Source organism: Bos mutus, chromosome 12 (assembly GCF_027580195.1).
Source record: "Bos mutus isolate GX-2022 chromosome 12, NWIPB_WYAK_1.1, whole genome shotgun sequence".
Taxonomy (NCBI): Eukaryota; Metazoa; Chordata; class Mammalia; order Artiodactyla; family Bovidae; genus Bos; species Bos mutus.
Window position 1 is genome coordinate 15,975,942 of NC_091628.1, and position 12,364 is coordinate 15,988,305.

Consider the following 12,364-nt stretch of genomic DNA (forward strand, 5'->3'; position numbering starts at 1 on the left):
GTCACTTGAGGTCCACTGGGTGTGAAAGAAAAATCGTGATGGGAGGGAGATGCAGCTAGAAGGTGGATTGGGGAGAGACTGTGAAGGGCCTTCACAAACCAACTATGTATTTGAATTTTGTTCTATGGAAAACAGGAACTGTTCACAGATTTCTAAGTGGAGGAGTGACAGAGAAAGTCCTGGAAACTTAAAACAGTCTACAACCCAACTTCCTTACTTTATAGATTGAGAAAGTGATGCTTAAGAGAGATTAAGTGACTCACTTAAGCTTATTACTTGACAGTGGCAAGGCCCCAGCCAGAAAAACAAGTCGATAACATCTGTATTTTAGAGTAACTTATTCTGATGGCAGCATGGAGAATGGATGAGGAAGCTGGGGCTAAGATAGGGTGTCTGAATATTAAGCAGCATGGTCCAAATCAAGAAATGAGACCTAGGATTTAGTATTAATGGATGTTTCTCTGTCATTTAGAAGTTTTTGTTTCGTTTCCAAACATAATGGGCTTTAAAATCAGAACCATCATTCATATCCCTTTCCGTACAGTTCTCCTGATGCTTCTTGTGCACACATGTGCACTTGGTCACATTTGACTCTTTGCAACCCCACGGACTATAACCCACCAGGCTTCCCTGTCTATGGGATTTCCCAAGCAAGGAGACTGGAGTGGGTTGCTATTTTCTCCTCCAGGGGATCTTCCTGACCCAGAGATCGAACCCTCATCTCCTGTTTCTCCTACACTGCAGGGGGATTCTTTACCGCTGAGCTATTAGGGATGCCATCTGATGCTTATTATGATGCACTAAATAAGGTGGAATTCCCCACTCCCTGCCTGCAAGTGCTAGGAGCTGTCTTGTATAAACTGTAGGGTGTTTTGCCCTAACTTATTGGTTTTGCAAGAATGAACTATTGTTGGGCTTGATTAATTAGTAGATTGTTGGGGGTATACTTAACAGTTATTGGATGCAATTTGCAATGCTTAATAAAAAATACATTGAGTATTTTAACAATAATGCTGTGGACCTATACTTGGACTATGGCTGTGAGGACGTACAGGATGGATGAAGTGAAGTGACCCTCTGTATCCATTTGCTAGGGCTGCCATAACATGACATCACAGACTGGCTGTAAAACAGAAATTTATTTTCTCACAGTTCTGGAGGCTGCAAATCCAAGACCAAGGTGCCGACAGGGCGATTTCCTCTCTCCTTGGTGTGCAGATGGTTCTCTCTCTTGCTGCCTCTTTCAGGCATACACACTACTCCTGGTGTCTCTTCCTTTTCGTATAAGGGCAACAACAGTCATATTGGATTAGGGGCCCATCCTGTTTCATCATAACTTAATCACCTCTTTAAAGACCACATCTCCAAATATGTTACCTTCTGATGTATTTGTTCATTGGTATTGGGGGTTGGGATTTCAACATACCAACTTGACAGAGGGACGAAATTCAGCCCATTAACATTACAAAGAACTGGTCAGATGAAAAGGAGAGCTGCAGGTATCTTGTATTTGTAGAGTAGATTACAATTTACACAGCAGTTTTACATGCTTACCTCATTTAATTGGAACAGACCTTTGTTATCTGGTCCAAAGTTTTCTTGGATATAGATGTACCTACAGAAGGATTCTGCTGACAGATTTATCTGGAATGATTAAAGGATACAGCTTGAAGGATCTGCAAAATGTATTCTAGTAATCTTCAAATCCCAGCTAGCTCTAGGTATAGCTTATATTGAGAATAATACACAAATGTTTAAACTGTGATTTAAATGGCACATCTTTTACCTCTTCTGATGAGGAACAAATTCAGTGAAAACAGCATTAAACTAAGCCAAGGAACTATAAAGAAGGCTTGAAGGCTTGACTGGGGCTGGAGGATGTTTCCAAGATGGTGTACTCAACTGGCTGGTGACACAAAGCCTGGGTTTCTCCATATGGACTTCTCTGCAAAATGGTTTGAAATGTTTTCATAACATGGCAGCTGGCTTCCTCAGAGTAAGTGATCTAAGAGAGCAAATAAGAAACTATTGTGTCTTTTATGACCTAGGCGTAGAGTCACTCACCTTTACCATTCATGTTTCTCCATTTGTTTTGAGTCAAGTCCAGTCCATGTTCAGGGAGTTCCCATAATTATTTTATTTTAAAATTGAAGTATAGTTGGCTTAGATAATTAAAGTCATTCAGTTATATATACTTTAAAAAAATATTCTTTTCCATCCTGGTTTATCATTGGACATGGAATATAGTTGTGTGTGTGACAGAGCTGGATCTTTTTTATCCTCCTATATATAAAGCTTGCCTCTGTTCACCCCAATCTCCCACTCCATCCTTCCTCCAACCCCTTTCCCCTTGGCAACCATAAGTCTATTCTCTATGTCTGTGACTCTATTTGTTTCACTGATAGATTGGTGTCCTATTTTAGATTCCACATATAAGTGATACCATTCAGTATCTTTCTTTATGACTTCACTTAGTATATAATTTCTAGGTTCATCCATGTTGCTGCAAATGGCACTGTTTCATTTTTTTTTATGACTGAGTAGTATTCCATCGCATATATGGACATCTTTTTTATTCATTCATCTGGCGAGGGACATGCAGCTTGTTTCTGTGTCTTGGCTATTGTGAATAGTGCTGCTATGAACGCAGGGATACATGTATCTTTTTGAATTAGTTTTTGCATGGATGTATGCCTTATTGCCAAATTCAGACTTAAATTGAAGAAAGTAGGGAAAACCACTAGACTATTCAGGTATGACCTAAATCAAATCCCTTATGATTATACAGTGGAAGTGAGAAATAGATTTAAGGGACTAGATCTGATAGATAGACTGCCTGATGAACTACGGACGGAGGTTCGTGACATTGTACAGGAGACAGGGATCAAGACCATCCCCATGGAAAAGAAATGCAAAAAAGCAAAATGGCTGTCTGGGGAGGCCTTACAAATAGCTGTGAAAAGAAGAGAAGCGAAAAGCAAAGGAGAAAAGGAAAAATTTAAGCATCTGAATGCAGAGTTCCAAAGAATAGCAAGAAGAGATAAGAAAGCCTTTCTCAGCAATCAATGCAAAGAAACAGAGGAAAACAACAGAATGGGAAAGACTAGAGATCTCTTCAAGAAAATTAGAGATACCAAGGGAACATTTCATGCAAAGATAGGCTTGATAAAGGACAGAAATGGTATATCCCTAACAGAAGCAGAAGATATTAAGAAGAGGTGGCAAGAATACACAGAAGAACTGTACAAAAAAGATCTTCATGACCCAGATAATCATGATGGTGTGATCACTCACCTAGAGCCAGACATCCTGGAATGTGAAGTGGGCCTTAGAAAGCATCACTATGAACAAAGCTAGTGAAGGTGATGGAATTCCAGTTGAGCTCTTTCAAATCCTAAAAGATGATGCAGTGAAAGTGCTGCACTCAATATGCCAGCAACTTTGGAAAACTCAGCAGTGGCCACAGGACTGAAAAAGGTCAGTTTTCATTCCAATCCCAAAGAAAGGCAACAGCAAAGAATGCTGAAACTACTGCACAATTGCACTCATTTCACATGCTAGTAAAGTAATGCTCAAAATTCTCCAAGCCAGGCTTCAGCAGTACGTGAACTGTGAACTTCCAGATGTTCAAGCTGGCTTTAGAAAAGGCAGAGAAACCAGAGATCAAATTGTCAACATATGCTGGATCATAGAAAAAGCAAGAGAGTTCCAGAAAAACATCTATTTCTGCTTTATTGATTATGCCAAAGCCTTTGACTGTGTGCATCACAATGAACTATGGAAAATTCTTCAAGAGATGGGAATCCCAGACCACCTGACCTGCCTCTTGAGAAACCTGTATGCAGGTCAGGAAGCAACAGTTAGAACTGGACATGGAACAACAGACAGGTTCCAAATAGGAAAAGGAGCATGTCAAGGCTGTATATTGTCACCCTGATTATTTAACTTCTATGCAGAGTACATCATGAGAAAGGCTGGGCTGAAAGAAGCACAAGCTGGAATCAAGATTGCCGGGAGAATTATCAATAACCTCAGATATGCAGATGACACCACCCTTATGGCAAAAAGTGAAGAGGAACTAAAAAGCCTCTTGATGAAAGTGAAAGAGGAGAGGGAAAAAGTTGGCTTAAAGCTCAACATTCAGAAAACTAAGATCATGGCTTCTGGTCCCATCACTTCATGGGAAATAGATGGGGAAACAGTGGCTGACTTTATTTTTCTGGGCTCCAAAATCACTGCAGATGGTAACTGCAGCCATGAAATTAAAAGATGCTTACTCCTTGGAAGGAAAGTTATGACTAACCTAGACAGCATATTCAAAAGCAGAGACATTACTTTGCCAACAAAGGTCCGTCTAGTCAAGACTATGGTTTTTCCTGTGGTCATGTATGGATGTGAGAGTTGGACTGTGAAGAAAGCTGAGTGCCAAAGACTTGATGCTTTTGAACTGTGGTGTTGGAGAAGACTCTTGAGAGTCCCTTGGACTGAAAGATCCAACCAGTCCATCCTAAAGGAGATCAGTCCTAGGTGTTCATTGGAAGGACTGATGCTAAAGCTGAAACTCCAGTACTCTGGCCACCTCTTGGGAAGAGTTGACTCACTGGAAAAGACTCTGATGCTGGGAGGGATTGGGGGCAGGAGGAGAAGGGGACGACAGAGGATGAGATGGCTGGATGGCATCACTGATTCGATGGACGTGAGTTTGAGTGAACTCTGGGAGTTGGTGATGGACAGGGAGGCCTTGTGTGCTGCAATTCATGGGGTCGAAAAGAGTCGGACATGACTGAGCAACTGAACTGAACTGAACTGATGCCTAGGAGTGGGATTGCTGGATCATATGGTAATTCTATTTTTAGTTTTCTGAGAAACTTCCATACTGTCTTCCATACAGTCACACCAATTTATATTCCCACCAACAGGTAGAAGGGTTCTCTTTTCTTCACACCCCCTTCAGCATATATTGTTTGTAGACTTTTAAACGTATCTCATTGTAGTTTTGATTTGCATTTCTCTATTAATTAGCAATGCTGAACATCTTTTCATGTGCCTCTTGGTCATCTGTATCTCTTCTTTGGAGAAATGTCTATTCAGAGCTTCTGTCCATTTTTGGGTTGAGTTGTTTGGGGTTTTTTGTTGAGCTGTATGAGCTATTTGTTTATTTTAGAAATTAAGCCATTGATGAGTCACATTGTAAATAATTTTTCCCATTCCATTTTCCTAATTGGAGAAGTAGATAGGTAAGTAGATAGTTTGCTATCTACCTAGCTAACAGATATATCTAATGTACATTAATGTCAGGAGGAAAATCTGACCTAGAAGCCATAACTTTTTTCAGAAGCAAAAAGCTGAAGTTTCCTATCCTGTGCTCTGAGCTCCTGACGAGCCAACTGACACATCTTTGGCATGTCTCTGAACCACTCTGTCTCAAAGCTTCTAAAATTTCTCTTTTGATTTCTTCTTTGACCCACTGAAGTAGCCTCCAAATACTTGCGAATTTTCCAGTTTTCTTGTAATTGACTTCTAGTCATACTATTGTGCTCAGAAAAAATGACTGATACTGTTTTGCTCTTAAACTTATTATTTTTTTGTGTCCTAATATATGGAGAAGGAAATGGCAACCCACTCCAGTATTCTTGCCTGGAGAATCCCAGGGACAGGGGAGCCTGGTGAGCTGCTGTTTATGGGGTCGCACAGAGTTGGACACGACTCAAGCGACTTAGCAGCAGTAGCAGCAACGTATTCCATGTGTGCTTAAGAAGAATGTTACTTTGAGTGGAATATTCTGTATTTTTCTTCTAAGTCCACTTGGTACAACATGTCCTTTTAAGGCAAATATTGCCTCATTAATTTTTATCTGAATGATCTATCCATGATGAAAATGGAATATTAAAGTCACCTACTATTACTGTCAATTTCTTTGTAGGTTTATTAATATTAGCTTTATCTTGCCTGGAGGTCCCACGGACGGAGGAGCCTGGTAAGCTGCAGTCCATGGGGTCGAGAAGAGTCTGACACGACTGAGCAACTTCCCTTTCACTTTTCACTTTCATGCATTGGAGAAAGAAATGGCAACCCACTCCAGTATTCTTGCCTGGAGAATCCCAGGGATGGGGGAGCCTGGTGAGCTGCCGTCTATGGGGTTGCACAGAGTCGGACACAACTCAAGCGACTTAGCAGCAGCAGCAGGTGCTCCTATGTAAGGTATGTAAATATTATAAAATGTTACATCCTCTTGTCAGGTTGACCTCTTTATCATTATACAATGACCTTCTTTGCTTCTTACTACAGTTTTTGTCTTAAAAGTCTATTTTGTTTGATATAAGTATTGCTACTCCAACTTTCTTTTGGTTTCCATCTGCAAGGAATATCTTTTGCTATTCCTTTGCTTTCAGTCTGTGTCCATAGATTTGAAGTGAATCTCTTATAGGCAGACTATAGCTAGGTCTTGGTTTTTAAATCCATTCAGCCACTTGATGTCTTTTGATTTGAGAATGTAGTCTCGTTACATATAATTATTGGTACTGCTACTGCTAAGTCACTTCAGTCGTGTCCGACCTTGTGAGACCCATAGACGGCAGCCCACCAGGCTCCCCCGTCCCGGGGATTCTCAAGGCAAGAACACTGGAGTGGGTTGCCTTTTCCCTCTCCAATGCGTGAAAGTGAAAAGTCAAAGTGAAGTCGCTCAGTCGTGTCCGACTCTTAGCGACCCCATGGACTGCAGCCTACCAGGCTCCTCCGTCCATGGGATTTTCCAGGCAAGAGTACTGGAGTGGGGTGCCATCGCCTTATGTACTTATTATCATTTTGTTGTTTTCTGGCTACTTTGTAATTCCTTTTTTTCCTTTTGATCTCTTTGTGATTTGATTTTCTGTAGTGGGTATGCTTAGATTTTTCTATCTTTTGTGTATCTTTTATAGTTTTTGCTTTGTGGTACCATGATGCTTACATAAAACAACTTATTTATTACAGTCTATTTTAAGTTGATGACAAGTATGAGCTCAAGCTAATGGTAATTACAATTCTACACTGTAATCCCATTTTAAAATTTATTTATAAATGTTAAAATTTGTACCTTTTTATTAACAAACATTAACAAATCATTATGGCAGAAGTTATTTTTACTAATTTTGTCTTTTAACCTGCACACTAGCCTTATAAGGACTTAACCCATTACTGTTACATTAGCTTTTTCTGAATTCTACTATATATTTACTTTTACCAGAGATTTATACTTTGCTTTTCTTGTTAATAGTGCTTTCATTTCAGCTTAAAGTCCATTTAACATTTCTTGTAAAGCTGAGACCAGTGGTGATTAACCACATTAGTGTTTCCTGTCTGCTACTGCTGCTGCTGTGTCGCTTCAGTCATGTCCGACTCTGTGCAACCCCATAGACGGCAGCCCACCAGGTTCCCCTGTCTCTGGGATTCTCCAGGCAAGAACACTGGAGTGCGTTGCCATTTCCTTCTCCAATGCATGAAAGTGAAAAGTGAAAGTGAAGTCGCTCAGTCATGTCCAACTCTTAGTGACCCCATGGACTGCAGCCCACCAGGCTCCTCCATCCATGGGATTTTCCAGGCAAGAGTACTAGAGTGGGATGCCATTGCCTTCTCCGAGTGTTTCCTGTCTAGGAAAGTCTTAGTCTCTCCATTAACTTTGCCAGGCAGAGAATTCTTGGTTCGAAGTTTTTTTTCCTTTCAGCACTTTGAATATCTCATCCCACTCACTTCCTTCTCGGATGTAAAGTTCCAGTTGATGAAGTCTGCTAATAGTCGTATAGGGTTTCCTTTATTAAGTATCAAGTGGTTTTTTCCTTGCTGCCGATAAGATACTCTCTTGGTCTTTAACCTGAACCTTAATTACATGGTGTCTCAGTGTGGGTCTCATAATTTATGTTGTTGTTTAGGGGCGTTGTCTCTCCAGGGCAGGTCTTAGAAGTTGGGATGCAAGATGTGGAGTTCAAACTCTTCACGCCTCAGGGAGAATGCAGGGTTGCAATTTCCCTCCTGATTGTGGGTCTCCACACTGAGAGTGGAGTTGATGGTGAGATTTTTGTCTCAGCCTCTACCAGCTTAGAAATGGGTTTTTCCTTGTAGGAATCTCTCGGCTAATGCTGTTTTTTCTTTTTTTCAGAGGAAACTGTTATCTTGAGCTGGAACCCATATCCTTTTAAAATAACAAATTGAAAGCATCACTGACACTATAGATACTGTTTACCTTAATCTTTGCCCAACTGAACAGTAAGGAATAACAGAGTATGTTCTGCTGATGCCACAAATTCTCAGATTAATAGAGATAAGTCACAAGTGGTCATGGGGAAGAATGGGAAAGATAACCTGCAGTTACTGATCAGAATAAAGAGAAGTGACAGGTCAGATTTTAACATATTAAGGTACTACTTGAGTATGGTGAGAATTTTTTAATGAAAAAGTTAGTACAAGACTTTACAAAATAGGAAATCTGTCCTTCGCAAAAGAAACCAACTGATTCAACAGAATGTAAGTATCTGTTAACTGTCATTTTATTTACTGTGGATTGCACACATAGTCTTGCCTCTTCTCTAGCTGGACAACTCCTTATTGCAAGCAGCTAGAGTCCAGTTGTGACAAGAGGACAAACTTCATCAGTTACAAGACAGAAGACTTTACTAACAAATAGTTTATAGATCAAAAGATGTTTCCACAAATACTGGTCCAAGAAATTTTATGGAAAATCCAACAAAAATTCACTTTAGAAAAATTTTATGGGTATATGATTAGCAATACATAGAATGTTTATGAGACTTAACACTGCATTCCCATTGGGAGCATAAAGCTCTGAGTACTGTGATTAAGCAAAGAAAGAGTTTAAAATTTTTCTTTTACAACTTAACATATTCAAACTAAAAAGGCAACAGATTTGACTAAATGGCAAATCTACCTGTATAGTTTTCATTCTGTAAAGAAATATTCCTAAAAGTCAATGGACAGAACAGGATAACCATAACTTTTGTTATACTCCACATGTCTTTGAACTCAGAGAATCTAGGACTTTAAATCTTTATGCTACAGAGAACACTATTATCCACTAAAACAGAAGGTAATTTTCTAAAGGGTATTCATTCTCCAGGTCATTAAAGAATTTTACATTTTTTCCTTATTCAAAAGATTTACCAATTGGTAAGAAGAAACAGACACCTGAAAAATCTTTTTGCTTACCTTTTTGGTTTTTGCTTCGCTACTTGCAGTTTTCTTATACATGCTTTCCAGGTCATTTGGAAATATGACTACTTCCTTTTCTGGTTAAGTATTTTATAAAAATTAAGTGCACAATGACTACAATATATGTTCCTGAATATAAACTTTCACCCTGTTACAGTATATTACCCACAGAGACAAGGTACAAAACTACTGAGACAGCTAACGTAGAATTACAGTTTTAACAAAAACCTGTGAAAGGCAATTGGAAAATTACAATTTTGATTGGTTTCCTTCATTATTTTTACTGTCTGCCCACAAATTCTGCACTTTGGAGTCCATTTCAGATACTTCTAGGAGTCCACTTCATGAGTTAAGTATGTACATACAAAATAAAGCAGATATACTGTAACTTATAAAAAGTAAATTGTTTATATATTATAGGTTAGAGGCAGATTAATATAATCAAAGGTTACAGTTCTGAAAAGTATGGTTTGTTTCAAGTATTACTGAGCTATACTTAAAGTACATCCTCAACTCTTATCACATTATTTACAGCTGTCCAATAACTCAAGCAGTAAAATATGTTAAGTACGAAACATATAATGTTGATGACAAATGTTTTTGAACATCAGGAATAAGATTAATGAGCAAAGTAAATCTAGAACAAGGAAAGGGAAGGTACATTTATTAAAAATAAAAAGTTGACAATCTCTGATAACAAACAAAACCATTGAGAATTGAAATATATCCAATATACATTGTAACAATGCACATATATTTTAACAAACTGAAGAGTCATTAAGTAGTTCTACTTAGAATTTCAGAAAACAGGACTGTGGCTTGCTCCTGCAGGAGGCCAGCCTACACACAGTAGCACCCCTCTGTGTCCTGTGCATCACGGTGGTGCATGGTGTGTGTGTGTTTATTCAGTGAACACACTGTTTCTGGAGAAAATCGCAGTTTCTGTAAGGATGATCCAGTACATAAGTCAGTGGCTCTGGCTCCATTTCATAAAAAAATCTGTGTAGGCTAGAAGCGTAAGGATGACTGTTTTCAAAAGCTTCAGTTTTACCAAAAGGTATAGAATAAATTACAACTCAATCTAGATGCTTTCACATTATTTTGGACAGTGTAAAAATTTATGTAAAATCTTAAGCTCGCCAAACTAGTGTCTTTAAACTTTATTAAAAAAGTTCATCACTATTTTAGCATGGCTGGTAAGTCTTTTCTGTCTTTGTCACTAATAATGCTTGTCAAACCAAAGAACTTTGAAAAAGAATACACACTGCTGAAGGAAAATAGTACCAAAAATGTACCTGGACTTCAGTCTTAAGACACACAGAGTTCCTGTTGGATACCGGACTGTGAAAGTTTATCATCTTCAGTCTTTTCAGGTCCTGGGGCTTGGCACATCGTCTTTCGCTTAAATAATCGAAGACTCAGTCGTAACAGTTCATTGTCTACCACTGGAGCGTTTGTATAAGCTTGTTTTACGGTGCCCTATTTGGAGAAAAAGTTTAAAAAGATGTAGATTAGGTAACAGTAGAAAAGACAGGTTTAACTGCTAACAAAAATCAGTTATAAGAAAAATCAGTTTGCGATAGGTATTAAGTTAGCTGTGTGTACATGCTCAGTCGCTTTAGTCGTGTCAGACTCTTTGTGACCCCATGGGCTGTAGCCTGCCAAGCACCTCTGACCATGGGATTCTCCAGGCAACAATACTGGAGTGGGTAGCCATGCCCTCCTCCAGGGGGCATTCCCAACCCAGGGATCAAACATCTCCTGCATTGGCAGGCAAGTTCTTTACTAGTAGCGCCACATGGGCTGTACTGGATATTTAAAAGCAAAATTAAGTAATGCTGTTTTCAGACTCAAGGAATCTTACAAAAGAAAGCAATCTTCTTGACAATCCCTGACAGGTAATCAAGTAGCTTTCACTTCACTGTTTCCAATGACAAAACAAAACAACAAAAACACATGGCACATTGTATGAAGTTCCACACTAATTCCATCTTACTTTCACAGGGCACCGAACATTCCACACTCCTTACTGGTCTGCTAATGTGCCATAAGATGCAGGCTCTAGAACTGAACAAATTCTCCAAAGACAGCTGATCCACGCCATCTACTGCGAAACTACCATCTCCTTTGTTCTAAGAGGTAGACCTCTATTATTGGAACCTAAAGCTATCTTAGAGGAGAAGGCAATGGCACCCCACTCCAGTACTCTTGCCTGGAAAATCCCATGGATGGAGGAGCCTGGTAGGCTGCAATCCATGGGGTCGCTAGGAGTCGGATACGACTGAGCGACTTCACTTTATTTTTTCACTTTCATGCACTGGAGAAGGAAATGGCAACCCACTCCAGTGTTCTTGCCTGGAGAATCCCAGGGACGGTGGAGCCTGGTGGGCTGCGGTCTATGGGGTCGCACAGAGTCGGACACGACTGAAGCGACTTAGCAGCAGCAGCAGCAAAACTATCTTAGAAGTTTTGAAAGTTACTGTCGTGAAATTTTGTTTAACATTCTCCAACCATGAATAATGAAATAAGGTAAGATTTGCTATTTCCAGCATTCTGCTATTTCTCTTCTAGAATCCTTAAAGGAACAATGATGCCTTGGTCACATTTGCATTACAAAAAAAGATTTTTTTTTAAGTTGTGATACACTAAAACTAGCTTTTTATGTATACAGTTCTATGAGTTTTTAACTCATGTTTATAGTTAAGAAACCATGACCACAATCAGAATAGAATAGAGAAATTTCATCATTCAAAAAAAACAAAACCTTCCTTTGTTTTCCCTCTGTACTCCACCGTCTTCCCAACTCTAAGCCCTTATAACCAATGATACAAGGGCCAAACCATAACAGAACTTTGATAATGTCATATCCATGGTCTACCCTGAACTGGAAGGATTTACAAGGTTCTGAACAATGGTTCTCAATAAGAAATTTGCAGGGGTGTTTTTGGGCATCATAATTTTTGAAGGGTACTATGGCACATTAGAGAAGGAACCAGGAAATGTTACAAAATATTTTTTATAAAAAGGGAGCAGGAGTCTGATGATACTGCAAACCATACAGCCTCTCAACTGGGGTTCCTTACCTGAATCAAACAGAAAATAGCTGGGTTTCAAGTCCCTTTATTCTGCTCAAGTAAATGCTTACACATAATCACTTCTATTTGTT

The 12,364-nt window shown here is 39.3% G+C and overlaps 1 protein-coding gene across 5 annotated transcripts in view; it reads right to left on the bottom strand.

Annotated features, from left to right (window-relative positions):
* Positions 1-9,845: 9,845 nt before the first annotated feature.
* ZC3H13 (zinc finger CCCH-type containing 13) overlaps positions 9,846-12,364 on the bottom strand; it is a 102,358-nt gene continuing 99,839 nt past the window's right edge. For 4 of the 5 annotated variants that reach the window (XM_005896746.3, XM_070380278.1, XM_070380276.1 and 1 more), the window contains one exon: positions 9,846-10,677. In XM_005896746.3, the coding sequence (XP_005896808.1) occupies positions 10,507-10,677 (171 nt within the window). In that variant the 3' untranslated portion in view covers positions 9,846-10,506. The remainder of the gene's footprint in view (positions 10,678-12,364) is intronic. The other variant, XM_070380277.1, reaches the window with a different exon arrangement.